The 27,320-nt window shown below is 39.6% G+C and overlaps 2 protein-coding genes across 6 annotated transcripts in view; both read right to left on the reverse strand.

The window, feature by feature from the left end:
* Positions 1–1,956, reverse strand: part of PLA2G4EL2 (phospholipase A2 group IVE-like 2) — a 32,184-nt gene extending 30,228 nt beyond the window's left edge. Inside the window, exons 1-2 of one of the 2 annotated variants that reach the window (XM_001234837.6) lie at positions 1,856–1,956; positions 1,380–1,415 (exon numbers count right to left, since the gene is read on the reverse strand). In XM_001234837.6, coding sequence (XP_001234838.3) covers positions 1,380–1,415; positions 1,856–1,882 — 63 coding nt within the window. In that variant the 5' untranslated portion in view covers positions 1,883–1,956. The remainder of the gene's footprint in view (positions 1–1,379; positions 1,416–1,855) is intronic. The other variant, XM_004941646.5, reaches the window with a different exon arrangement.
* Positions 1,957–9,409: 7,453 nt separating this feature from the next.
* On the reverse strand, positions 9,410–27,251 carry LOC423229 (cytosolic phospholipase A2 epsilon-like). 4 transcript variants are annotated; one of them, XR_005860475.1, is made up of 22 exons: positions 26,864–27,243; positions 26,491–26,574; positions 23,748–23,820; positions 23,181–23,317; positions 21,565–21,696; positions 19,092–19,132; positions 18,618–18,660; positions 17,838–17,901; positions 17,079–17,245; positions 16,840–16,932; positions 16,447–16,484; positions 15,138–15,273; positions 14,686–14,825; positions 14,333–14,555; positions 13,533–13,647; positions 13,269–13,406; positions 12,656–12,763; positions 11,688–11,879; positions 11,314–11,480; positions 11,009–11,189; positions 9,929–10,209; positions 9,666–9,779 (listed from the first exon to the last, which is right to left on the reverse strand). XR_005860475.1 is itself a non-coding variant. In XM_015287109.3 (21 exons), exons 1-21 carry the CDS (start codon positions 26,888–26,890, stop codon positions 9,541–9,543), a joined length of 2,538 nt encoding a protein of 845 aa, XP_015142595.2. In that variant the 5' UTR covers positions 26,891–27,229; the 3' UTR covers positions 9,410–9,540. The 4 variants fall into 4 exon arrangements, 3 of the variants coding, with proteins under 3 accessions (XP_015142595.2, XP_015142596.2, XP_040557837.1); XM_015287109.3 differs by lacking the exon at positions 9,929–10,209 and having other exon boundaries at positions 9,410–9,779; positions 26,864–27,229; XM_015287110.3 differs by lacking the exon at positions 9,929–10,209 and having other exon boundaries at positions 9,410–9,779; positions 14,686–14,822; positions 26,864–27,227.
* Between the last annotated feature and the right edge of the window lie 69 nt (positions 27,252–27,320).

The following is a 27,320-nucleotide window of genomic DNA, read 5'->3' on the forward strand; positions in this document are numbered from 1 at the left end:
CAAAAAAACATTTTAAAAAGTCAGTTCCTTAATGATTTTGTTGCTTGTTCTTGTTTTCCTTTCCTAAAAGGGCAAGAAAAAAGAGCTCTGTGTCCTACTCCATATTTTATTTCCTGTATTCAGTACGGTTCTGCCACCTTAAATACTTTAAAGACAAAAGGCATGACCTAAGGCCAGTGAACTGTACAGCTCTCACCCCTAGAGACCCATTTGCAAAACGAAAGGCAAAGAAAAAAAAAATGAGTTTGATCCTATAAACAAATGCTGAGTTTACAGGATTAAAAACAATTTCTGTGATGTTAACATACTTCCTTTGAACTGGGAGATTATACACAGAGGCCTAAACATCATTTTAATACCCATTTTTTTTGAAGTAACTCTGCAGTTAAAGTCTTGCTTGACTATGGTGTTTCACCTTGGAGGAACGTAGACAGCAGCAAGCAGCTCTCAGTTAAAATCAGAGATCAGATACGATCACTAACAGCAAACCTTCATGAGACAAAGACCAAAATTACCACCATCTGTGAGAGCCTCACCACAGTCCCCCACCAGGATCACGTGCAATCAAAGCTCAAACCAACCAGGCTAGTAAGCCACCACATCACCAATGCAGGGCAAGAGCACCAAGCTAATGGCAAGTATCTGAAGACAACCCCATTCTGCTGTCACTGCCCCTCATTCATCAGCTCAGAACAGTTTATCTAACATTTTACTTTATGCTAATACTTATCAACCTGAACGTCTGCTAATTGCTCGGGGAGTTTTCATTTGCCAAAGAATGCATCCTCAGGTCAGTCTCAACAGAATACCCTGGTTTTTTGTTTGTTTGGTTTTTTTTTTTTGCGTTCAGAGTTTTGGCACTGCTTCTACTGTGAGGATAATGAAACTGGAAAGACAAAAGACGACACATTTATTCCAGTTTTACATGTTCTGGGGCTGAATTTTCAAGCACTGTTACACAGTGAAAGTTAAGTTATATGAGAGGTCACTGTGATACAAAAAAAAAAAAGATGACAAGGAATACTAAAGCACTAACAAACACCGAAACACCCACTTACACAGTCTTCTTATGAAGGAACAATGCAAGAAGCAAGTTTCATCCAAAGAAATCAAAATATAAAAAAGGAAAGGAATTAAAAAATAAGCATGGTTGATGAACAAATCTGCCCAGATATAGCACAACACCAACAGCACCAAAAGCATCAGAAAAGCAAAGCAATACTTCACCTACGGAGCTGAAGCTGCAGCTGAGCCTTTCAGCATACTGTAACCAAGCCAGCACAGTTTTCCCCTGAGCCACTGAATTCCCAACATTTTTCTGCTGCTCTGCATTCAGCACTGGACAGCATTTAATGAAGGGACAGCTAATTACTACCTACCGTTCTCTCCACTGGCGCTGAGGTGCCCGTAAAAGTCTAGGAAGAACAATATAAGGCAAAGTTAAGAAAACTAAACTACACGTTCAACCTTTATTTTAGGCTGACATTTAAAAACATCTCCCATTCAAAATCGTATTCAGGGCCACGAGTATCAGTGATAGTCATTAGGTGCTTTACCAGACACCAAACCCATATCAGCAACTCCAAGGAAGCTTCTTGCTTTCTTTACATGAAGCTTTTCCTTTCAGCAAGCACAGCAAGTAATGCTGCTAACCCTAAAACATAACTGGAAAACAGACATGCCACAAGGTTCTGCACGATGCTAGCCTAGGAAAACACTCCTTGCAACTATAAGATCCAAGGAACAGCAAACCTGCCTCCTGTGGCTTGCCCCTACATCTAAAACAGCTTGTTCTCTGCTGTGGAAAATTAGAATTCCACCCACTTTTCATTTGCTATAGGCTTCTTCTGCTTACCTCATTTGAACTTAAATTTGATCCCATTGCAGCCCCAGTTGCATCTAAGTCCAATGATAAAACACACTGAGCTGTATGGCTGGCAGGAACTCCTCATGCATATTAGGGGTGGAGGATTAGGGATTTTATGACCAGGTTCTCCCGCCCCACCCCTTTGTTATTCCCAGTCATTAGGCAGTCCCCTCCCTGCTTCCTGCAGCCTATTGGAGCATGTCAGCTGAGTCAGCAGAATGAGGAGACTCCTTTTCTACCTACTTCGTGTTTCAGGGTACACTGAAACCCCTGTCTGCCCAGGGGTTTCTAGAAAATACTACTGCTAATGAAGGTTAACATTTATACAACTGTTAACGCGACTGTCTGTTACTAAATCACAGCTCTCATCACACAGCTACCAGAGTACTGGGAAGAGATCCCAGAAGCTGTTTTCCATACCCTGAATTCTATCCAGCACCTGTAGCAGCAAGCTGCTCAGCAAGGTAAATTTGACTTGGTGCCTCAGCTAAATTTGCAGGATATATGCTCTTCTAAAGCTATTCGGACATCTCTGTGCTAGCCTCAGTGACCTCACCACATGCTCAGTATCCTTTGCCTGGATATTCAGTGTATCTGTAGGAAAAAAAAATGAATCATTGCCCAGAAAATCTTGTAGTTATGTGCAGTGAGAGGAAGGCAGGAGTTACAGGCAGTAGGAGGAACCTGCGGGAGGATAGGTGAGGCAGGAGGGGCTGTGCTCGGTGCGTGGGCCCTGGGAGCACAGCCACTTATTCAGCAGAGAGTTTGCTGCAAAGGGTTCCTGTGTGTGCCCACTTACAGCAGCTCCAGGTCGCACCACAGCAGAAACACCTGGGCCCCAAATCCCCTCCTGCTGCCTCTTTTTGGTAGGGCAAGTGTGAATGGCATTAAACTAAAGACGGTAGATTTAGGTTAGGTGTTACGAAGAAATTCTTTACTCAGAGCATGGTGAGGCACAGGATGCCTAGAGATCTGGTGGGTGGCAGTCCTGCCCATAGCAGGGGGTTGGAACTGGATGATCTTTAAGGTCCCCTCCAACTATGCCATTCTATATTTCTGTGATTTACTTGGTGTGCAGTGACTCAGTGCTTGTAAGGGCAGTGCATTACAGGAGCCCTGAATTAGCATGTGTCTGCAGGCTGGCAGACTTCGGAGTGTGACATGAGATTCTTGCTCTGCCACACTCCTTCCTGTCTCTCTGCTTGATGACAGGGGAGGGTCACTTGCATCACAGACCCCAGGTAGGGCACAGGGCATGTGGTAAGGAAAGGTTCAGTATCTGAAACATATTTTTAAATCAGCCTCTTTCATATTGATGGGTAATTCACTTCTTCCTTAACTTCTGCCTTTGCATACTTTATATATGTGTTAAATGTTTATGAATAAATCCAGGCAGAGAACTCACAGTTGAGAATCATCCATTTATGCTCCTGCAAAACTAGTCCTTCCAGCTTTAGAAGGAAGAATGCTTTTCCAGAGAAATTCCAGTATTAAAAAGTAGGGATCTGCTGCAATAAATAAATAAATAAATAAACCACCACACATTATTTATCAAATGAGAGGGGATCAGTCATTCAGCTCGGTTTCCCCAGCTCACCCCAGCAGATGCTGTGTCTTCAGAGGAACTCTACCTTCTCCTTATGCAATCAGAACCCATTACTTCGTTCATTTCTTAGCCACAGAACAGAGCAGCCCCTAGGTATACCACCCCAGCTATTTCAAAGCCAATGCAATACTGCCCCAGCATTACTTTCATAGAAACATAGAATCGCCAAGATTGGAAAAGACCTCCAAGATCATCTAGTCAAACTGTCCACCTACCAATATTTACCCATTAATCCATGTCCCTTAGTACAACATCTAAAAAGGGGATACCACTTCTTTGTAATTTGGAGTATTACATTCATTGCATCTTCATTGCTGAACAGCTTAATATTCAGATTGCTCTCTCAAAATAGTATAATTATTCCCACACCCAAAACATGATCCTAAGTACCTCTTCCTCTCCTACTCACAACCATCACCAAGTTTTGTAGCTGATGTAGCGTTCCCTTAACCACAGCTTATCCCAGACACACGAGAAGACTTTGGAAGAGAGCTTTGAAAGCTTTGTAAAAGTCAAGAATTATGATCAACAGGTATTTGTTAACGATAGAAGGAAACACTACTTACCTGTAGTAACAGAACATGTTACAGAACAGAACACCTGTAAAAGAACATTTTTCTCATCACTGAGGAAGCTTTGTCTGCTGATCACATGGAAAAGTAATACCGCAGGGCCTATACAATCCCTGTCCAAATAAATTCTGATTTTGCAGTCTGTCCCACTGTTGTGTTACAGAATTAGAAATGCGTCCCAGGATTGTGATTTCGAAAAAGATTTCTACTTCAAAGTATAATTTGTCATTCTGAGGCTTTGTACATTTTTCTTGAATTCTTTTCAAGTTACAGAGGCTTACAAAGACAGCCATCAAGTAAATTGTGGCAGAAGCTACTCAAAGTCTAATAAGCCATATATTGGAACTAAACAGATTTTTTTTTAGCCAGTACATTTCCAGAGTAAATAATTCAAAACCAGTAGTGTTCTCCAAATAGATGCTACTTACACTCTAATTTCACTTTTTAAAGACTAGGGAGGCAATTACTGCCAAGAAAACGCAAAGTAGTCTTTAAAGCTCTGAGCAATGTAAAGGAAAGTAAAACTGAAGATATAATTTTCCTTTGCTCTCCATCTGCTTTGAAGTTCTCATCTACATATGTGTGCTTTTGTATCTCTGTCTCAATTAAAGACAAGCAGAGCAAATATAGATATCTTGCCAATCTGATGCAGTCAAAATTTATTTAAACTGCCTTACTGAAAACACTACCTTCCCAAACAGAGACACAATTATCTGGATATCATAAGTGCAGTAAGTTGCAGGTTGCAATAAGTTGCAGTAACAGCTGCATCCGACATCCTATGATTATCTCATATACTCCTTCATCACCTTCTGATCATCTAGGACTACAGAAATGTATGACTAATGGGGGATTTCATATTATTATAAGAGAAAAGTACAACTGTACCGCCTCCATAATGACCTCTCATCACTTAAGCACCTTGACTAGTGTTTAAATTAAACCAGAAAGGTAGTTCAATACCCAAAAATAAGCGAGAAGTGTTATAAAATGACAGTGCGATGTCTTAGCAGAAAAGAAATATTCAGAGTTCACAAATAACACAAATTAACAAGTAAACACAGTGTCAGCTCTACAGTTGGGGGATCTTCTCTGGGTCTAGCCTTTCAGTCTTTTTATTTTATTTTAAAACAGATCTGTAAGCTATACGATCTACACAGACGTCACCTGTCAATCGGGCAAGAAAGGCAGCAGTTCAAAATCAACTTGCAGTTGCACAATGGAGCTAAGTGCTATAATCTCCACATGTGAGAAGACTTAACCATGGATGAATAATGACACCGCCTTTCCCATAGTCTCAGATTTCAGTCTGAGAAACATTCATCTTCAATATACTTACTCTTCCATACTCTACAATACCCTCAAAGTGAAGGCTACAGAAGTCATTCCATCAGTGCCCATGCTTTCCTCTTCTGTCAGGTGGGAAACATAGGACCTGTATGGTGGACTGCACATAAACCTGCATAGGTGTTGAGCAGTAAGAGAGAGATATGGAGGTCTGATAACTGAAAAGAAATCTCGTGCCAGGATCACAATTTTCAGTATCATGGACTGAAGTTTGATTTGAAAACACCCAGAATCAGAGGCGTACCTTTACAGAAGCAAGAAGTGAGCTCCACTCAGTCAGTAATAATGTGACTTCGCGGAGGTGCTGACTGAATAGGGAATTTTGCAAATGAAACCTTTTTTTTTTCCGTTAATTTAGAACACATATCTAAAACATAATTTCTAAATAAATTATTTTACACTAGAAATCATGCAAATTATTTAAAGTTTCTCTTTCTCCAAAGTCAACGTGTCAAGATCTTTCAGTACTGTCTGACATTTTCTTTCTTTGCTTAACCTAAACAACATGTTGAACCAAATTGCTAACAGGTTTCAAACAATCTAAAGGGGACCAGGTGCAGAGGCCAAAAAAGAAAATCTAAAGATCTGTATATCACCCACTTGTAATTAGGAGAGACCTTCCATCTTAATGTGAATTCAAATCCCCAAGAACTAGAAGTGCAAATTTACTGCCACTGCAGAGAAACATCACATCAGCTGACAGGGGGTAGAGGGGATTACATTTTTACTAAGGCACTATTCTGATTTATGACACACATGAAGGAGGATTCTGCCTTCCAAAAACTATTGAGAAATTTGTTTAAAAATTATTTTGCATGTCCTTGACGTCCTTTAAAGAGATAAAGATCTCACCCCTCCTACTCACCCACAGGAAGTAACTGAATGTTTCTCCCATACAAAAATCACCTGTAAAGTGTTGACATAGCCATCCCCAGTATATGCAATATGGGCTTCAGCTCTTTGCAAAAAAAAAAAAATTCAAATCCAAGCCCCTTCTCAAACATAGGTGATCATGACCATCATCTCTAACTCTCCCAAATCTGTGTAGATGTGAGCACCCAGCAGCACCCCCCCCCCCCCCCCCTCTCTCCCTCTGAGGTCATTGGACCTTTCCAAGTTTCATTCAACACTTCAGAAACCATTCAAACAATGTTTTTTCTTCCCTAACCCTCTCAGACAAGAGGTGTGAAGCACCACTCTGTCAGCTGAGCAAGTAATTCCTGCAGCATAAGGGTGGCAAGACACGTAGCCTAAGAGCTTCACAAAGAAATTAAGAGCCCAACTAAGACCAAACCAATATTCAAAATATTGTCAAAGTCACTTCATGTCATGAGCTAATTAAGGGGTTAGCTTCACCTACAGTCAGCCTGAGAAGTGTCTGAGTCCCAGTGGACTATAAATATTCACAACTAATTGCTTCCAGCAGAGCGCCATCACATTTGGCAGAGCTTGTGTGACAGGTCACAAACAAGTGTTTCCAAAAAAAGAAATTGTTGACCTGCCTGGACCCAGATTAGAACAATTACACCAATGCTGAATCACTTCAAAAATCCAGCTAATATACCAGTACATTACTAGTGCATTTGCAGGCCAATATACCACTAGGCCCCAGTTCCCATTAAAAAACATACACGTATATCCACTGTGGTGATACTGATCTTGTTCCTGCTTTGTTATTTTTGATTTACCTTTAAACATACATTGTTTCCCCCCTACTTTTACACTGCCCTTCCACAACATCACAGGGATGACTCAGGTATTGCTGCAGTAACATAGTATGAATCAGATTCAACAGGACAGAAAAAGAAGCCTTTTCTTCCTCATACAAGAAGTCAAATGAGTCCATTGTAAAGGAAACTCATAAGCCACTACAGAAAGTCCACCAAATTTGGTGAGCCCAGAGAAAACATTAACCTCATACGTGATGTTGGATCCTTGGAGCCAGGTCCTTATACAAACACCAGTATTTGTGAGTACCGAATTTCCCTCAAGTCGAAAATATCAAGTTGCTAAAGCTAAACAAATTGGAAAGCATAAGACTTTTCAGTGGCTTGCCTAGCAGGCCCAGATTTCTTAAAGTGGGCTCCCTATTTACAGCTTATTCTAAGCCACCCTACTTTCTGGATATGTTGCCAAATATGCACATAAACACATCACCACCACGCCTTGGGTGAGTAAAGCTCCAAGAGCAATGCCAAGTGTTGCAACCACCAGTAACCAGTTGGCAGAATACCCCAGCATGAAAAGTACTGCCTCTGTTACATATTCCTGGAACTGTGAAAAGGATTGTTTAAAATAATTAAAATACAGTTTAAGTAGATAGCTTTATATATACACACACACGCACAAGGACATACATATATATTTAAATCCTACATCATTATTATTTGAACATAAACTGACTAATAAAACAATTGAACTGTTAGAGGGACATTCTCCCTACCTTCTTTGCTCACAGAAAACTGTGGCCATCTTGATGGTAAAGTCCACAGAGTTGAAAATGAAAGATTTTAGAAACAATTGAGGAAAAAAGAGTTCTTGAACACGGCCATCCTAGAGACATGCAAAGGAGTTCAAGTGATTGCTGCCAATAGTTTCCTTTTTGAAAGGAAGCTTCTGGCTTGACTCATACAGCAGCAAAGTTTGACAGAAGATAACCACTAATGAACATGAATGGATGCATAGAAAATAGGACTTGCTAAGAAGGAACCAAGTATCTCCTGCTTAATAATAAAAAAAAGCACTGCACTCCCAATTACTGAATAAATACTTTGGTATTTGCAAGTACCAGTAATTTGGACTTGTAAACCTTTCATTATCATCTCAGTCATCTTGGCTTTAAGAGCAGAATTTCCTGCATTTTTTTTTTAATCTCCCAACTGAAGTGGCTATTTTTCTTTTATTCTTCCTCAAAGGTCATTTGCAAAGCTCATGGTTGTTCTTGTCCCCTCTATATTTGGTTTGTTTATATCGAAAACAAAAAGCACTTTCTCCCATATAAAATCACTAGATGAAGTGAGTTTGCTGAACTTAATAAAATTATATACATCAATGTGTGCATCTGTAATACTGATTTTTAATAGGCTCATGCACGGTGATTTTATATTTGAATGGTAGCTATTACACTGTATATTACTAAACACAAGAGAAAATAAGTTCTTAGAATGACCTATAAACATTTTTTCTTAAACAGACGTTTAGCTAAAACACATATGAAAATCTTGGGCACACTTCCCTGTGTGTTTTGGACACATAGGAATAAAACTGTACCAGCAACTACACACTGAATTATAATGTTGCAGAAGTCAATGGATTGCTATTACGAGTTTTGTTGCCATCGTGCAAATATAGGAAGATTAATAAATGAAGATAAGATTATGGCCAAAGGCTAGGTTGTTAAGCTATTTTCCAAACCCAATAAAGTGTAGGATTCAAAACTCAACTGCTGAATCCTCAGCTTCAAAATCCACTTAGCAGGCAGTAGTGCAGAAAAAAAGCCCAACAAAATAGATGGAGCCAGATGATTTTTATCATAGAGTTGTCAGAAAAATAAGCCTATATATGTTAATCACTCTGGAATAGTAATCACTCAAAAAATTTAGACTCAGTGCAGTGATGTCCAGAGTCATAAATTCACTGAAGGTTCAACTTCTGCCTAAAAGATGGCTACTGAGAAAATAGAGGACATCGTGTGCGGGTCAATTCTACCATTTTCAGTAATCATTTGCCACATGCAAGCATCTTTGGGTGTCTAATTTACTTCTGTCACAAGCAGAGCTCTTTGGGCAAGGGAAGGCTTTGCTTCATCTTCACTTTGATTTCTGGATCAAAGACCACATACTGCTAAGATCTGCATGTAAATTTGGAACAGAGTTTTGTGAGGTTGAAACATGGTTCTTCTTATCTCCGTAAACTCCTTCCCATTCACTGGAACACTAGGGACAGTCTTACAAACTAATCATAATTTTCCTATGACCAATGCCAAAACCAGCATTAATCCTAGCATGCAGTACTGAATAAAACACGATTCTCTTTTTTAATAAGTTAACATGGAAGTTCATTTTGTACAGATTCATGTTGCTGGGATATCTGTTAGTCCATTATTAAAACATTGGTATATCTCCAGATGGGAATTGTCCAAATACGCTTTAAGAGAGTTCAGATGACTGAGGTAGTGAGCAATTTTTAAATCGCTTCTTCCGTTCCACTGCAGTTTTCAAAGCCTGAAGAATCAAACGTTTGTTATTCAGGATGTTGTAGTTGCAGAGGTTCAACAGCTTGTTGAAATTCCCTTCAGTATATGTAAGTTGACCAGTGCCATAGGGAGCAAAACAATTGGACACATCTACTCTTCCCTGCTCCATCTCTGCAGGACTGCGCTCCACATCTGCAGTGAACACATAGCAAACTTCAGCACAGCGAGGCTACTGCAATGCAAAACTCCTAGCAGGCAATGCAAAATACACAGTGACAGCTCCAGGAAACTGGATTCTTTCAGGAAAACGGATAAAGATTTAATTGCCATAAGTATACTACCTCTGCTGCAGTAATAAAATCCAGTACTTCGCTGATAGGCCTCAATTGCAGCTGATCCACAACTAATTGGAAGAACCACTCTGTCATGCAAAATACCTTCCTCTTAAGATTACAGTTTTCCATGAGAATATTTCACTTTTGTAAATTCAGAATTTTGTCTTTTTAGCTTTTCCACTTGGTACACAGAGATGACAACTCTTTATCCACTATCTGATGGAAAAGGACAGCAGAATGTCCTTGGAAGGGGAATTCTTGCTAAGGCGGCTGAGATGTACTGCACTCTAAACAGATGCAATGGAATGAAGGGTGAAGTTAATGAGGTTTCATCAATAAGTAAGTTCATGAACATTGTTCATTATTTTGAGGAAAGTTTACTCTTTTACTAAAATGGAAACAATAAAATTAGAGATGATGCACACAGAAGTATCACCAAACAGAAAGTGAATGCGACAAGTGATTTTTCTAGTGAAACAGATAAATCACTACTTACTCTATGGCTGAACAATAACCTGGCAGATTTTCAGAAATGATAGATATCAGATGTGCTTGCTACCCTGTAAAATCATTCACTTTATTGTTTTCCATACTTTCTATTCTCAATTTTTTTTTTATTAAATCAATTTTTTTTTAAATCAAATAATTAGAGGATTTTTATCATGCTAACTGTGGACACCATTAGTATCTTGTTATCATCATATTGTTAAGAGATAATGTTAGCTATAAGCAGATATAACTTTATTAGCTGCCTCCTGTTCTTGGACTATCAAAGGAAAGCAGCCAGTCCTGGATAGCAAAAAAAAAAAAGAGTTTTAAAAAAGAGTTTTGCCTCAAAGTACAGTTGTTAATGCTACTAATTCTGAAGCTCATCTGTTCAGTCTGGTCATTTAACCAAATTTATATCCATCACAGTGGGACTGCAAATATGGTGACTGAGCCAAGTGAGAACATTCCAGTCTCTTGTTTTAGAAAAGTGATTAATTCAATGGGTAATTTGGATTAAAAAATTGTTATTTTTTTTTTTAAAAGGAACCACATCATATCCAAGACCAAGATCAATTATTGATTAATGCTTAAACTTACTTGGTGCCTTGTATCTTTGAAAGGTATCACACACAAGTGGGAAATAGACCAAGATTGGTGCCTCTAAGTTGTCCTCAAACACATAGCACTCCTTCAGGTGCTCCCGATCCTCACAGCTCAGCTCTGTGCAGGGAAATGGGATCCCTTGCTCTAAGCAGTACTCTGAGAATAGGTCCAGTGGCTGGATCAACAAAGAAAATTAAAATTTATCAAAATACCATTTTCTGAAGAAGAAAAAAAAAAAGATGTGATAAATTCATCTGCTGGAGTCATACAGATAAAGAATCACTGTTTCAAAACATCACCAGAGTCTGTGATCCTCCGCTGTAATTTAAATGCAAAATGACATCCACTTTCCTCTCTGGCCTCAAAAATGGTGGGCAGCTGGTATTGATGAAGAAAGCTGTATCTACCAGCTTGAGGTAGTCACCCATTGCATTCAGTTGGTTGGGAGAAGAATCAAGCACTGTATCTGAAAGTCAAAAACTTACACTAGCAATTAATTATGGAAGGAGCAGCCCTTTCCACCAAGAGCTTCCCAGTCAGCGCAGTTACTTAACTGATTAAACAGTATTAATCAGAATCTGCCTTTAAGCTAAATTTTATGAAATATTTGTCCTCATCAGTTATCAGCACTCAAATGTCCTTCAAAAATGCATCTAAAACCAAGTGCCTTTACCTTTCCACATGCAGAAGCTTTCATTCTCTAAATACTTGTTATGCAGCTGCAAGCCCTTGATGAAATTATGATAGTATGAAACCACTGGACGTCCTGTCATCATTTCTCGAAGAGCATTGGAAAGGTAACCCTTGGGAAGGGATAAGCAAGTTGTTTGCTCATGAGGTCTTGTAGGCAGAGCAGGGTGCTCCTCTGTAGAGACAACAGTAAGATGGCTTATGTCTGCATCAGTCTTTGTGATACCAGTAATAACAAAGAATGAATCTGAATTCTTGATTGTCTAACATCAAGAGTTTGTCTGAGTACCTTAACAAATGGCATTGAAAAGTAATGATTAACTCTCTGAGCTCAGTGAACCCCCAGAGCAGAACAAGCTCATAATCATCAATAGTGAATGGACAGAAGAGGACTATTTCAGCAGTATGCAGCTACAATTTAAATAAACTAATAGATAGAAGAATCTGTGCCCAGCAGTCTGTCAGAATTCAGTGAGCATGCAGAAAAAGGTAAGCTTGACCTGAGGAGACTGTCTGCTGGAATGTGGAGAAGTTCCTCTTGAGGGTGCACCTACAAAGCAGCACATAGTAACCCCAGTCAAGGGGCTGGACACCATTGCTACGCCCTGTACAGTGGGCGCACACATCTTTCTACAGGCTCTTCTGGGCCAGAGGTGGGTTTCAGTGCCATAGCATCAACTTGATCCCTGCCTGGCTTCTCCCTCCCGAGAGGGCTTGTGGTAGCCCTCTCACAACTAACAGAACTTGCCAGGGATGCTGAACAGTGAGCAGACAAATGTTTTTTCCTGCTTTCCAGCATATTTTCTTTCCTGCTTTTCCTTCTCTCACAAAGGCTTGGTGTTTCCTAAGAAACAGGCCATAAACCTTAACCCATTCAAAATATCAATCTTCACATTTCAGAGAGATGTGAAGACAATGCAGATGCAAGTAAAAATAATCCAGATAACTAACCAATGTCATGCTCAGTGCCTCGAGTCCATCTGTGCCAGAAGTCCTCTGAATGACCCGAGAGGTAGACAACATCCATAAAACTCTGGGAAAATATATTACTCCATGTGCCTTGAAAGTATACAGAAAAATAAAAAGTCATAGTTAATATTATTTTGAACATTTACAGCAAAGTTGTGGAGATCTACTTGGATTCAAATTTTGTGGCAGCTTAGATGAGCACTGCTTCACTTATAAAATATTATGAATTGTAATATAACTACCAAATGTCATACCATTCCACAACGACTGGATTATTAGACTACTTTCAAAACTCATGTTACTTTTAAAACCACAATCTGACTTTTATATACTTCAAATGATCAGTTCTGTTTTGCTCCAATGTGTTCTGGTTTGTTCTAACCTAATAATACAAGAGCCAATTAGTTGTATTCATCTTAGGAGTTTGCTTCTTTTCCTGCTTTAACTGGTTTGCTTGAAGTTTAAATTGCATCAGATACACGATCTGATATTAGCATTGTTCCAATTGCAGACCAATAATTATTAAATGCTTACTATTCCCTGCAGCCAAGTGTATTTTTGCAAAGTTACCATTTTTTCCGAGATATTAAATCACCTTCCAAGAAGCAGATCCGGGATTCTGGGATCTTCTTCATCAGGTGGCCCATGAAAAATTCACTACCAAAATCCTCTGAACGAACAAAGGCCCCATATTTCAGGGCACCTACCTCATAAGGCGTGAACTCCACCCACTCTGCAAAGAAAGGAATTATTTAAAAGATTTATTAGCTTGGACTTGCAGTAAAAGCTTCTGGAATTTATCTAGACTTAAAAGTAAGCTCCTTAGATCTATAAAAAAAATGCATATACTAATCATTACCTTTAAAATCCAGAGTGCTAAATTTATCCCTGACATTGAGAGACAAGTAAATGGGCAGTGGATTCTGCCCCTGATTCACTGCCAGTTGCTGATCAGAGAGTTTATGAGTATTTTCCTGTTTATGAAGAACAGAAATAATTGAAAAAGATGAACATGATGTACTTATATGGTTTCTAACTATGGGCTATCAATAAAACATCTATTACATATCAGCAGATTTTGTTCCATATACTTCTGTTGTTTGACTACCCAAATTCATTCATGTTGATCTGTCTGGAACTCTCCAAACCTTGCCTAGGTGTTACCACTGATGTTTCTGAGGTTTTGTTTTGAAATGTAGGTTGGAGGGGAAAAATGGGAAACTTCTTTCTGTACTCACTAGCTTGTGGCTTGATTTAAGGAAACATAAAGCTATTTAGCTACCTTGGAGATGCTTAGGATAAAAGACAACCAAGAGCCACTGAGTGCTGCTTTTTTGTTTGCTGGTAGGGCTATTCCTGAATTTTGTTCTGTCAGAGCCACCTATCCTGTACATGTTACTAGAATGGTTATTTGATCTGAAGTTAAAGGATGCTAATCAGTTAGTTTCATGACCACCTTGACTTTTTTTTTTTTTTCCTACATGCCAGACTTTTTCCCCACATGCTTACATTTTAGGCTGACCATGTTTTTCTTCTAAAAATCCAAAGAAAGTGACCTCAGAGTTTTTGAGACCCTTTCCTCTTCAGGCATAACCGGTTCCAAAATTTTAGATATGAAAAGTTAGAAATCCTCTGGAAAAAGGGATGGATATATAATACCTCATTATGTAGCATAGAGTCAATGAAGAGTCCCCATAAATCTGTGAAAGAGAGCTTGTGCCCCTCTAGCTTTCTTTCACACAACTCCTTCTCATAGTATTTCAGATGATCTGTAGAGAAACAGTGCAATTTGCTCTTGATCACATATTTCCAAATATCATCAATTGGCCCTCTGAGATCCTTCTGTGACCAATTTGCATCTTCATATAATTTTGCCATGGTCCTGGTAAAAAGAATACTGAGATTCAACACTGGTATCTGAAAATTCACAGGCTTATGTTACACACATGCATTTTGTTTCTAGTTATCACTCTGCTAACATGAACAACAAAGAAAAGCCCAATTCTCCTTACCATGTTGTGGCAGATAGACCACTGATGTATGAGATGCAGTCCAGAACACCTAACTCTTGTAGAGCTAGAAGACTGCCAAACATTGACGTCATGGACCGCACTCCCCCTGCTGTGGTCACGACTGCCACCACCGGCACCTGCTTAGCACACAAAGGCATAGGGTCATTCATTAATGGGTGAAATAGAGAAGTGACCTACTTGCTAGAGAGCGTTCTACTCAATATTCAAGTCTGTTAGCACTTGGTTGACAAATGTTCTCCTGCACACAGCATCAAGGGATGGGCGTTCTGGGAGCACCAAACATTTTTGGATATAGGTGCTCACGATAACCTGGTTTATACACTTCAGTCTAAAAGATGTGGAGGATTTATATAGATAGGTGTGCAAGTACAGCACATCTTCATTCAAAGGGGGCAGAATAATTCAAGTTCACAAGCTGTTGTCCCACACACCTCATCCTCCTGCAGGTCTTCATCAAGTTGAAGAACATTTTTTAGAGCAGCAGCAACAACCTTCTTCCTTTTACAGATGAAATCTTTTTCCTCTGCACATAGATCAAACCCCAAGCGCAAATCTAAATTCTTGCTACTAGAGCACAAGATGAGAACAAAAAAGACATTCAGTGCAAGTCCTTTCTAGTGCTATTGCTTGAGACATCAGGCAAAATTCAGCACCAAAAAGACACCAGTTTAAAGAAAAACTATTTCCATGCACATGATGACCACCATATGCAAATAAATGGAGGATATTACAGGCCATATATTTCTGCCTTACTACGGAGAATTCATGCAATCATGAGGAAAGTAAAGGAATCAAATTCCCAGCTGACAAAATGGAAGGAACATATCTGAACTTAAGCTGTTTCTCACCGAGCCCTCAAATTCCTTCATTCCTTCATGGTCTTTTCCTATGTACGTGTTTCCTGAATAGCAGGGGGGACTCAGCAGTTGCCAAAACTCAACACGCTTCAGGAAAAACGCAACTCTAATTTGTCTCTAATGCTGCTTTAGGCTCTTCTCTGCTGATAACATGAGTTGGAAGAGACCTCTTAAATGTTTCCCTTTATATCTGTACGCAATTACGAACATCATGTGAATTATTTATTCCATAACATTTATTTTCACAAGTCAGCTCTTTCAGGTTTGGGGGGGCTGTTTGATGTTGGATTTTGTTATTTTGCTTGGCTTTTTTTGCTTTTTTCTTCCCAAAGATGTTATTTTGTCCCTTTTGTGACTTTTAATTAATATTCAATAAAAGCTCCAATTTATCACATCAGTCTGCTTGCAATGTAGCAAACTCATCAGGAGGGGGTAATGTTGCCCTCTGAAGAATCACTATGAGTCACTCCTTAAATTAATTACTTGCTGTCCGTTTGTTTTACTGCAGAGGATTGGTAAATGCATAATGATAATAGAAACATGTAGAAACACGTTATATATAAATGTGTATGTATTATGAAGATTACAAAACAGAGTCATTCTTAAGCATCAACATTAGCAAGAAAAAAGATCAGGAAAAATATTGCGACTTGTTATACTCTGTGACAGTGCACCATTTATTCTATCCTGGACACTTACCAACCAATTCAAAACATACATGATTTATTAACCCTTCCCTATATCTCAGTCTTCTTTAATTGATTACAATTTCTATTTCTGGTTTAGAAGTAATGAGCTAGTTTAAACTGTAGCTTCCCTTCATCTAAAGTACATACTATGAAAAGATTGGCCTAATTAATCATTCAGAAGAAGTAATATTTACCCATCTTCTTTCTTCACAGACACTTCATAAGATGCACCCTGAGAATGAAGAATGACAACAGCACACATTTTAAACAACTGAAAATTTGCAATTACAATTATTTTTTTTAACAACAGTAACAGTTATTCAGATATATAATCTAGTAATAAATCATTAATCTATTTCTCAGGTCTTCTGCACACAAACATTGCTAGGTCCAGTTTTCAAAATATATGTGAAGCAATGGCAGTTTTTCCTTGAATACCAGTTATACTTTCAAATGTATGCAGAGCAGTGCATATATATACACTCAGCTAGTACTTCTTCAATAACAAAATTAATAATGGACTCAGTATTACACAGGCATAGCTTACCCTTTGTTGAAATAATTCCAAACATTGTCAGATTACTCACTCTCACTACTGTCATTTTCTTTCCCAGGTCCAGAGAATTCAGAGGCACTGATAGAGGACTATTTATATCCTTTTCCCTCCTGTTTGCATCATGCTGAATTAAAATAGAGGAAAAAAAATGTTATAAAGGAAAAATTATTTACAAACCATAGGTATAAACCTATCAGAAAAGGGTTAATTCAACACGCTTCTCCCAGAAGGTACTTTAGCTGTTATCAATGTCCATAAACAAAAACATACACCACAGTATAAACGTTCCTTTGGCAACACCATGTCCAGGTTGGGTTGGCTGTACTTGATATAGTTGAACATGGTAGAATCACTGTCTCTTTGGCTACAGGAAGGACCCATGGAAATCTTCCGAGTTTCTTCATAGGATCCCTTCATTGCGAAGGTGAAATCTCTCCCTGTGAACAAGAAGTAGCGTACAGAGTAATGATAACTACATCTGTCCCTAAAAAAATAACAAATAGAAGCAACTTGAGTAACATTCCAGCCCTACTGTAGTCAGCTTTCCTTCACAGAACACTTCCCCTCAACATCCAATTAGCATAAACAAGGGCCAAACTGAATGCCCCAAAAGGCAAATGTAGTATTGCAGCTTCTCCCTGCCATGCAGGAGACTGCTCATGTTAGACAGTCATACTGATGCCACTGGTAGTCTTCACATCTCCTGAGTTCCCACCACCACAGTCTTTTCGCTCCCATTGGTCATGTCTCCCTTTTCTTTCTGTCTTCATCACAGGTTTTTCTGTACCATCACATTACAGACATGTTTCTCAGTTTTTCTCAGCCACCTCCAGTTTCCCTGAAGCTATGCAGTCATGCAATCTGCAGAGGACTCTCACCACTAACAAGTGGATAATTCAGGATAAACCCCAATCCTCTACCAGGCCAGATGCAAATAGATGAGACTGAAAGCCACCAAGTATGCTCTACATTTGCCTGCATCTTTCATGGCAAAAAATATTGACAGACCATTTAAGTCAATAACCTCACTTGTGTAAGGAGTCTTCATCCTTGTGTCATCCACTTGCACTTCCACACAGGAAACTTCTCGAGACTGGAAGAGACGAGCAATAACATCACCGGTCACAGAAACAGCCCAGGACCCTCACTGAGGTTCTATGGGTCTCATAGGTACACCATGCTTGGACATGGTGTCCTGTGAATAAGCAGATAGTTTGTATATAGCATGGAAGCAATTCTATGGTGAATAAAGCTGAAGATCTGTCCCATAAAAAACTAATGGTATCATTAAATCCCCAACAATTAACACAAGGAATTTTTCAACCATCTAGACCACGCTTTAACTTCAAGAGTCCCTACAAAAGAATGATTGGCAGGATGCCTACGAGTTCTGCAGAACAACTGATCAAATGGGCTTGTACTTTAAGATCTCTGGGTTGAAGCTGAAACTTCCCAAAGGTGCTGCACAGGATGAAGTAGCAGCACAAAGACATCAGACAGTACTTTGTAAATGGTGTGAAAAGAGCCTCCAGCTCCAAGACTGGCACCCAGTAACAAATTTTGCAGTCGCACTGGATGCACTCACTTCTCATTATGTTTGTTGCTATTTCATCAGTGAGCATCTCATTGGTTGAGTGATCCATATCTCTCCCAACACAGAATGCACTACAGACATGACCAGGTTCAGAGTTCCACAGTCTTACTTGTGTCTCATTTGAAAGACAGTAAAGGCTATGCCTAGAGGCACAGTTCTTCCAACCACAACCTTCAGTTCTGCTCTACTTAAGAATAAAAAAATAAAATGCTTACCACTAGCACACCATTAGTGACTATTTTTTCAGATACACCTGGACTAAAAAGAAAAATGAAAAGGTTTATTTACCAGGAAGTATATGTGTGATAATCTTTCAGATGCAAAGAGTTTGCTTAATTTTTAATGACTCTGAGCACAGCTGTGGATGCCAAGTGCCACCAGCTGCTGTGTCACAGTCCCATGGCTCTTAATGACTTTCTGTCTTTTTATCTTTCTAACCTCTCTAGTCAGCATCATCTCTCCTAAAACTGTGTCACAAAATAAACACCCATCTTCAGCTATTAATAGTTACTATGACTGTCTCTACAGGAGGACTACCACCAGATTCAGGACAGAAAGGGAACCACTGGGAAGAGGACAAGCTGGGATGTCAAAGCATAGGTGCAGGGAGCTACTTCCCAGATACTGCATTATCACTCTCAGACATCAAGTATTCCAATAACAAATGTTGTGACATTGCCTTTACTCACATGTTATCCAGTAGAAATTCCACTTCTAGTTCTTCCCGATTCTGAAAACAAGTTATTTTTCTTTTAAGGGAAATGAACAAAATAAGCTTTTTTATTTCTCGCCACCTTTGCGTCATAAAGTAGGTGGGTGGAGCCTTCTTTTGCCACTTTTTTGTTTCATGTCCCTCCACCACTCTAGTGCTTGCAAACTAGCTGTCCTCCCAAGCAGAAGAATGAAATAAGTGTCATGAAATAGAGGGTAATGGCCCTGCTGTTCATTATTAGTGGTATGAAACACAAGTCAGTTAGTGCAGAGAAAAGGAGGGACAAGTGAATGATGCAGAACACATTTGAGAATAAGTCAAAGTAAGTGGGGATCATACCTATGTTAAAACAGAAGAATTTGCAGAGCATGACTAAACTTAAAAGTGAGAAGTCTGACATAGAACATGAAAACTGCTAAGATAGGAAGACTGAGGCTGTGAAGTGGGGTGAGGGAAAGAGTTCACGAGGGCCAGAACAAGTAGAAACGGGAAAGAAAGTGAGGGCAGGGAACAATAAGAGAAGAAAAGTAATGTGTCAACACATGGGAGTGGCTGAATAACGGTATTCCTTAACTGAGGCGATTTGCTGGATCAGTCACCCACACATATGGGGGGACAGCCAATCCAGGAAATGTCACCCAAAAAATATATACCAGATATCTTCTGCATCACTCGCAGGGAGGAAAATACCAATTAGTGGAAGACATAAATCTCTTTCTGACATGATCCATGTGGTAAAATTTCACATTCATGTTCAGAAGAGCTAACATTTGCTACCAAACATCCTCTCTGTCTGGCTGCACAGCCTGTTTTAACTCTGCAAAGAGACTGAAAACCATGACAACTCTAGCAACACAGCTGCCAAAGCAAAACCATCTCTGTAGTGAAGGCAAATGTGAGGGCTTGGGGTTTTTTTGTTTGTTTTTTTTTTAAATTTACAACTTCATTTCAGTAAGTGAGAAACATCAGGTGACTTGGAACTGGATCTGCAGCATGTAACTGAGCAGTATGTTGTTCTTACTTGCATCTCCCAACACTTCCAACTTGTGAGAAACAGAGTGGTTGCAACAGCGTGCAACAGAAGGCTGAGGGATAGTTTTAGGAAGCAGTCTTGTTTTTCAAATGAAAGACAGACTTCATCAAGTGTTGGATTATGACCAGACTATGCAGTTCAAGCTTGTGGATGGTCTATTCCAACCTTGTCCAAAAAACAGCAGAAACCACATTCAGTAGAACCTTTGTTACAACATATGCCGAATTGTGCCTGTCTTATTTCCATTCTTTTTACACTGCTAGAAGCATACACAGAAATTGTATTTCTATTAAATCTCAGTCACATTTTTGTGGGTGAGAAACCTGGAGCCCAGCAATGGAAAGACTTGTTGAACTGCACGGTGAGCAAGAGGCGCAGCGGAAGTAGCCCTTTGTTCTGACATTACCCATCTGCCCTCAGCCCTCCACGTGATAAATGTGGTTTGGTAAATGAAATAAATCGTAATGGACAGAGGTGACAGTGCTACCTACTATTAAGGCGCAGCACGTTTCATTACTATGTCATTAAAAAAAAAAATCCTAAGTGCTCTAAAAGTCCATGCTAAGATCACAGTCTGTGATGCCTCATGGGTACCTGAGTGGTTCAAATAAGTACAGCTTGACCATAACATTCCTGAGACACAGCTCACTGGGCCCTATCTCCCTAACTGCCATTTGCTAAGCCATTGGGCTGAGCTACTATTGCACACACCTCAGAGCCAACTCACAGCTTAGAATCATAGAGTCACCAAAGCTGGAAAAGAGCTCCATGATCTTCCAGTCCAACTGTCCACCTACCACCAGTATTTCTACACTAAAACACGTCCCTTATTACAACATCTAAAAGTTTCTTGAACACCTCCAGGGACAGTGACTCACCACCTCCCTGGGCAGCCCGTTCCAATTCCTGACCACCCTTCCAGAGAAGAAATTCTTCCTAATATCCAACATGAATCTCCCCTGGCACAACTTGAGGCCATTCCCTCTAGTCCTATCGCTAGCTGTCTGGGAGAGGAGGCCGACTCTCACTTCATCACAACCATCAAGCAGATTCGAGGACAAAATTTTAATCAAGTGTTATCTTCTACCACTGTTTTTTTTCCCTGCAAAAGATGTGCTATAATGGTTACCTTCCTTTCTGATGCAAAACAGAGATAGTTTTCAAATATGAAAAAATTCAGCATGGAAAAGCCATTCTGCATTTAATTGTAAACACAACACAGGAGTAACTCTTTCTGGCTTCTACAAAACCTCAAGCATTTAACTTTGTGCTTTAACATAGTCCTTTTAAAATAGATTTTATGTGCTGTCATTAAACATTCAATTAAATAACTGTAATATAGGCACTATCTTAGGAGTAAATTCTGACCAAGGTTATTATTTTATCTATCCACTTCATTCATCTTTTAATTTCTCACCTCTGGATTCAACTCAAAACTCAGGCGAACCTTCTCTCCAGGTTGGATTTTAGCTACATCAAAGCGTACAGTCAAAAGCTGATCATCAGGTGTGATGGTGTCTTCATCACAGACTGTCAGCTCCAGCACGTTCTGAAGGGAGCAGCAGAGAATGATGTAAGTGTACTGTTCTGAGATAAGAAACCTTAAGAGGAAGGCATGAGAGTCTCCTGCAGCTGTCCAGTTTACACTCCTTCAAAGCACAGGAAGGGCACGATTCTATTGTAAGTCTGTATGTTAGATGTGAAGCTTGATTTCTCACAGCCCATTAGGCTTTTGAAAATGCACTGCTTTAAAATTAAAAAAAAAAAAAAGCCTTCAGGGTTGCAAATAAGAAAATAATACCAAGACTTTGAAAACCTTTTTAGACCTCTGATTCAATTGACGGTGACTGGTCTTTGAAAGATGATAGAACAATCAGGGCAGCAGAAAATCCATACCAAAATCTGCATGCTTGCTCACAGTTAGGAAACAGGAATTGCTATGCATTGCAAATCTCCCCTGTTCTCTTCAATGCTTTCGGCATCTCTAGTTCACCACCCTGCTCCTCAGCATAGCCAAGTTCAAGTCCCATTGAAAGGGAAAAATCTTCTCATTTCATCTTTGTTTTGCATGTGCTAAGAGGGGAAAGCCACAAGCTTTTTAAGATCTGTTTGCATTTCTCTGAGTTTTGCTGAAACCAAGAAGGGTGGAGGTCAAACTTCAATACATTTATCTTACCTATTCAAGCCTACCAACAAATTCAAACCCGTAATTCACTATTCTCCTTTGATCAGATCAGTCCAACAGAGGCAAAAACTTTTTTTTAGTCCCATTCTGTAAGGGTAGCATGACATATGATAGGAAGTGCTGTTAGAATAGTTGCTGGCTTGTTTATATGTTCTTCTTGACAGGACCTGTTTTGCTCTAGCACTTCACAAGTGGGCTTGCAGACACATCTCCAGGTTGCATTCTGATTCCTGTGTTCTACAGGGAGCATGGAAAAAAGACCCATTGGGTTGCACATGAGAGGGAGGAGGGGACGCTGTAGGAATAAAAGCCAAAAGTTGCTTTGGTGATGCATTGCTGAAGACTGCACTGCATGAGACCACAGTAGGTTGCTTTCCTGCGTGAAAAACTTCCGCCTAATATCTAACCTAAACCTCCCCTGTCTCAGTTTAAAAGCTTTCCTCCTTGTCCTATCACTATACACCTTCGTAAACAGTCATTCTCCCCTCTGTTTATATGCTCCCTTTGAGTACTGGATGGCCACAAGGAGGTCTCCCCAGAGCCTTCTCTTCTCTTAAGCTAAACAAACCCAGTTCCCTCAACCTTTCTTCATAGGAGAAAAAAATGCAAATAGATACAGGAATTTTAGGGGGTAGGTGTTAGGTAGAAAAATAGTGCACATACAAAGCTTTCAGCTACTCCATGTCTAAAATGAGAACAAATGTTTCCAGAGAGTCAGGAACTTGGTGGCTCTAACATCAGTACAACCTATATATTCCTGCAGTGTGCACCTGGTACCAGAGACACACAGCTGGTGAAAACATCCCCTGTAGAAAGTTTCAGCTCATAAGCTCAGTTATGGATCTTACCTTCACTTCACTTTGTATCATGAAGTGAAAAGTTTCATTCCAGACAGGGTTCCTGCAGTTGGATACAGTTCTCGTCCGGGCTTCCTGGTGTGAAGCTGTTGGCAACCACAGCCTCACGTAGCAGTCAGTTTGGCTCACTGGGTTAACAGAAAGGTGTGTGACTGTTGCAGCAGTACTACTTTTATTAATCTCTTTTGCCCAACCAGGCAGAAAAAAAAAAAAAAAAAAAAACCTCTGAGAATTTCTAAATATTTCACCAGACCCAAAAGTAAACATTCTGTGTTTGTAGCTATTTATGTAGACGTATGTCAATTTCAAACAGAAGTCTACTTCAACTACTAAGACTATATAGTAACAAACATCAAAATACAGTTTGAACAGAAGTACATTGCCTCTTCTAAATATTTGCCAAGTTCCAAGCAAATGCATGTCCAGCTTCACCTCCTGAAATTTCACTTTTCAAGAAACAAAGAATAGAATTCTGGGGTCTTTTTTACCCCAGGAGCATTGAGCTCACTGGCAACAATTGCAGCGCTGAGATACAAACGTGCCATCAGTGGTACTCACACAGGTCTGCTTTGCGGAGATTTCTCATACCTATAATTTTTACAGTAAGCCAACGCAACTGAGGTATTTCTGGCTGCAAAATAAAAGAAAAAAAACACATTAGCAAAGGACTCAGATATAATCAACACAACCCATCCTATAGCAAAGCAAAGGGGAGGGCATCTAGAAAATTGATAATCATACACTATTCTCACGTATTGATGCAGTGAATATGTTTTCATTGTAATTATTTCCATGCAGAAATTGGCTCTCATGAATAGACCATAACATGTCAGACTGCAGTTTATGCCCCAGTTGTGCGTAAGGTTAAGTTTTGAGGTGGGTGGGGAGGGTATTATTTTTTTGTTTGGTTTTGTTGTCTGGGGTTTTTGTTTGCATGGTTGTTTATTTATTTATTTTTAAAGATTCAGGTTTTAAAGGTTAATTTTTAACGTGGAGTAGTAAGAAAAAACATAAAATTGCTTTCACTAAAAGCCATCACATATTTATCCCTGTTATAATCCAGCTACCTCCAAATTATAGGGATTGTTTCTCAGCTTTCAGGACAACAGAGCCCAATAGATTACAGCACAGCAGTTTCCAACCTAGGGGCCATGGGATTCCCCTTCTTCCTCAGGCAGGGATTGCACCCATCAGCCACATAACGTTACTGAGGAACAGGACAGATCTGCTCCTTTTTAAAATGTCCCAGTCAAGATATCATTGCTGTTGGCCAATCTGGCTGCATGATTCAGAACACTTCAACGTCTTTGGTTGTACCAAATTACATAACTCTAAAAAATACATAAAAAATAAAAGAGAGAGAGAAAGATTCCAGAAGTGGACATCCCAACATGGGACTCCAGAGCTCTTCCAGGTACACTAGCAGAGGGAAGGCTGAAATCAGAGGCTTTGCATAAGCACACTTCCATTTCATATGAAAGTCCAGCTCAGTACAAAGTGCCTATTGTCTTTCAGTGCCAAGATGATATGCTGTAAGGCAGGAGAGGCTGCAGGCTTTTTTGGCTCTTTATGACATTGACAAAGATAGCTCATCATCCACAGATAGGGTCTGCATTGACCGAAATGAAACCACATTACCATGGCATAAACTGATAAACTAAGAGCTGAAAGAAAAACAGAACTGAAGAAAGAATAAATGATAAAACCTATGAACAATTTAAGAAAGGACTTTCAGATAATAAATTATTATACAAATACATCCATGTTGAAAAACAATAGGCTGACCTGATTGATTCACCATAGAGAAGCACTGGGGTATAACAGCATACTGATATCCCGTATCATCGAACTGTACATGGCAGCATCTTTGAAGGCCGCATGACCCAATACTGTTTTGTTTTCTCCCTTCCACACCCCATCACAGCTACAGACAACCCTATACTTGGTTACAGGATAAACAAGATAATCCTGAAGAACATCAGAAGTAAAATATAGAAGCAGAAGCTCCATTAATTAAACTGAAAGAAGTAATTAAATCATTAAAGTATCACAATTTCTAATAAATTCTCTCCCTGGAATCTCCTAGTATACCTCTTACTTTGATATGTCAGTCTCTTGACAGGAGCAGATTAACCATCTAAAAAATGGTGTCACCATCCTAGATGATACTGAGAGCCTACTGGAAAATTCTCAACGCAGTGGTTTTCTCTCAGAAAGTGTGATTGGACCAAAACCTGCTGGTTTGGAAGAAACGCATCAACCTCAATAGAGATTTTGACAGCAACATTTCTAAAGTGGAGGTGGAAAAAGTGACTGGAGTAGGCGATCAGAATTTGAGAAAGCTTGAATTTTCATCCTAAATACAGATTAAGGATTTTTAATCCTTAGCTTTAGGAGCATACATATCCCACATTCTAGAGAAAGCTTATTTGTGAGAAAGTTGGAAGACTAAGAAAATATTCAAACATAAAAGCCAATATTCCATAGCGCTGGCCAGTAATGAATTCATTGCTCTTCCAGATCATAAAATCATTTGAGTTGGAAGGGACCTTTAAAGGCCATCTAGCCCAACTCCCCTGCAATGAAAGGGACACCTACAGCTAGAGCAGAGTGCTCAGAGCCTGGTCAAGTTGATCTAGATCTTGTAGATCTAGCAAGCAGATAGCTTCATAATTCTACACTGACTACAGAAAGGGAGCAGATGCAGGAAAGTAATACTAAAAGTATTACATGATTTTTTTTCCATTTAATATAATTTAAACCAGCCATTACTCAGAAAAAATGGAATAATTTGTTACATACCACATTCAAGTATATTCCAACAGCTTTTAATAGTTCAATTTCATAAAAACTAGGGTTCCAAATTATTTTCAGAGGCATATACTGAATAATACATTGCATCTGCTGATCCATCTCCATGAAGCAAAGGAAAAAATATCTGAAGACATCTTTGGGTGCTGGGAGGTATGATTATCATATACTGATGTAACCATAAAATCAAGACTAACATCCAGCTCTCCCACTTCCTTGCCCAGCATTTAAACCACGAGTTCCTCATCTTCTAAACCTTCTTCACCTTCCCAACCACCATGTCATCATGAACATTCTCCACCCAGGGGAGCACAGTCACAGAAGAAACAGATTCCCTTAACTAACCGTTCAAACATAACATCTTTCATAACAACAGCCAAGCTCAAAGAGAGACAATAGATGCTGATGGAAGACTCTCTCAGTGTTGCAACTGCTATCTGTACCCTGCATCCCTTCCCTTATAACCCAGATGCGGTTGTTTACTCCATACCTCATCTTCAGTGCTGCATGGTCTTCCACGATTCCCCTTCCTGATCCCAACTTTCCTGTGTGGGTTTGCTTGGATGAACTGATCCTGGGGATGAAGAAATGAGAAGGACCACTGATGAAACCCACCAGCCAACAACCCCCAGTTTTTAGTTTCTACTGAGATCCACCAGGGCTATAGCAGGAGGCCTCCTCTCCTCCTCACTATGAGATACAGCGCTACCTGCCCAGTGATATCTACTAGCTGCCCTAATAAATCTGCCCATTACAAACATATTTGGCCCTTAAGGACCAAAACTCATTAAACACTGCTTTTCAGGCATCTCAACTACAATAGCCAAACAGATCATCCCATCCCACTGCTGATTTCCTCTTACCAGAGGTGAGTAGGCTGAGGATCCCATTATACCTCTACTTCATAAAAGGCAGAGGTGTGGTGGTCCAGCTGACAGCTGGCTCCTGGAACACACTATTCTCCAACCAGCGGAGCAGGAGGAAAGCAGAGCTGTATAAACTGACTCAGAGCTCCACCTCCCACTGATTTCAACAGCACAAATTATGCACTTGTTCTTTGCCAAATTAAGATTTCTTTTACTGCTGTAGTGATTTAGGTGATAGAAGGACACAGGTCAAACATTTATCCCAAGCTAATCCCAAAATAAAATAGCTCTTCATCACTGTGAGTTTTGAATAAGCACACACAGGAGGATACAATGGGGCACTTGTAGCCCTCACCAAGTGGAGAACACTTGAGAGAGCATTGCAACTATTCTCATCTAAAGAGTTCTTCTCCCCTTATTTATGTTACATAAGGGATGCCATTGGGTAAACAGA

Source organism: Gallus gallus, chromosome 5 (genome assembly GCF_016699485.2).
Source record: "Gallus gallus isolate bGalGal1 chromosome 5, bGalGal1.mat.broiler.GRCg7b, whole genome shotgun sequence".
Lineage (NCBI taxonomy): Eukaryota > Metazoa > Chordata > Aves > Galliformes > Phasianidae > Gallus > Gallus gallus.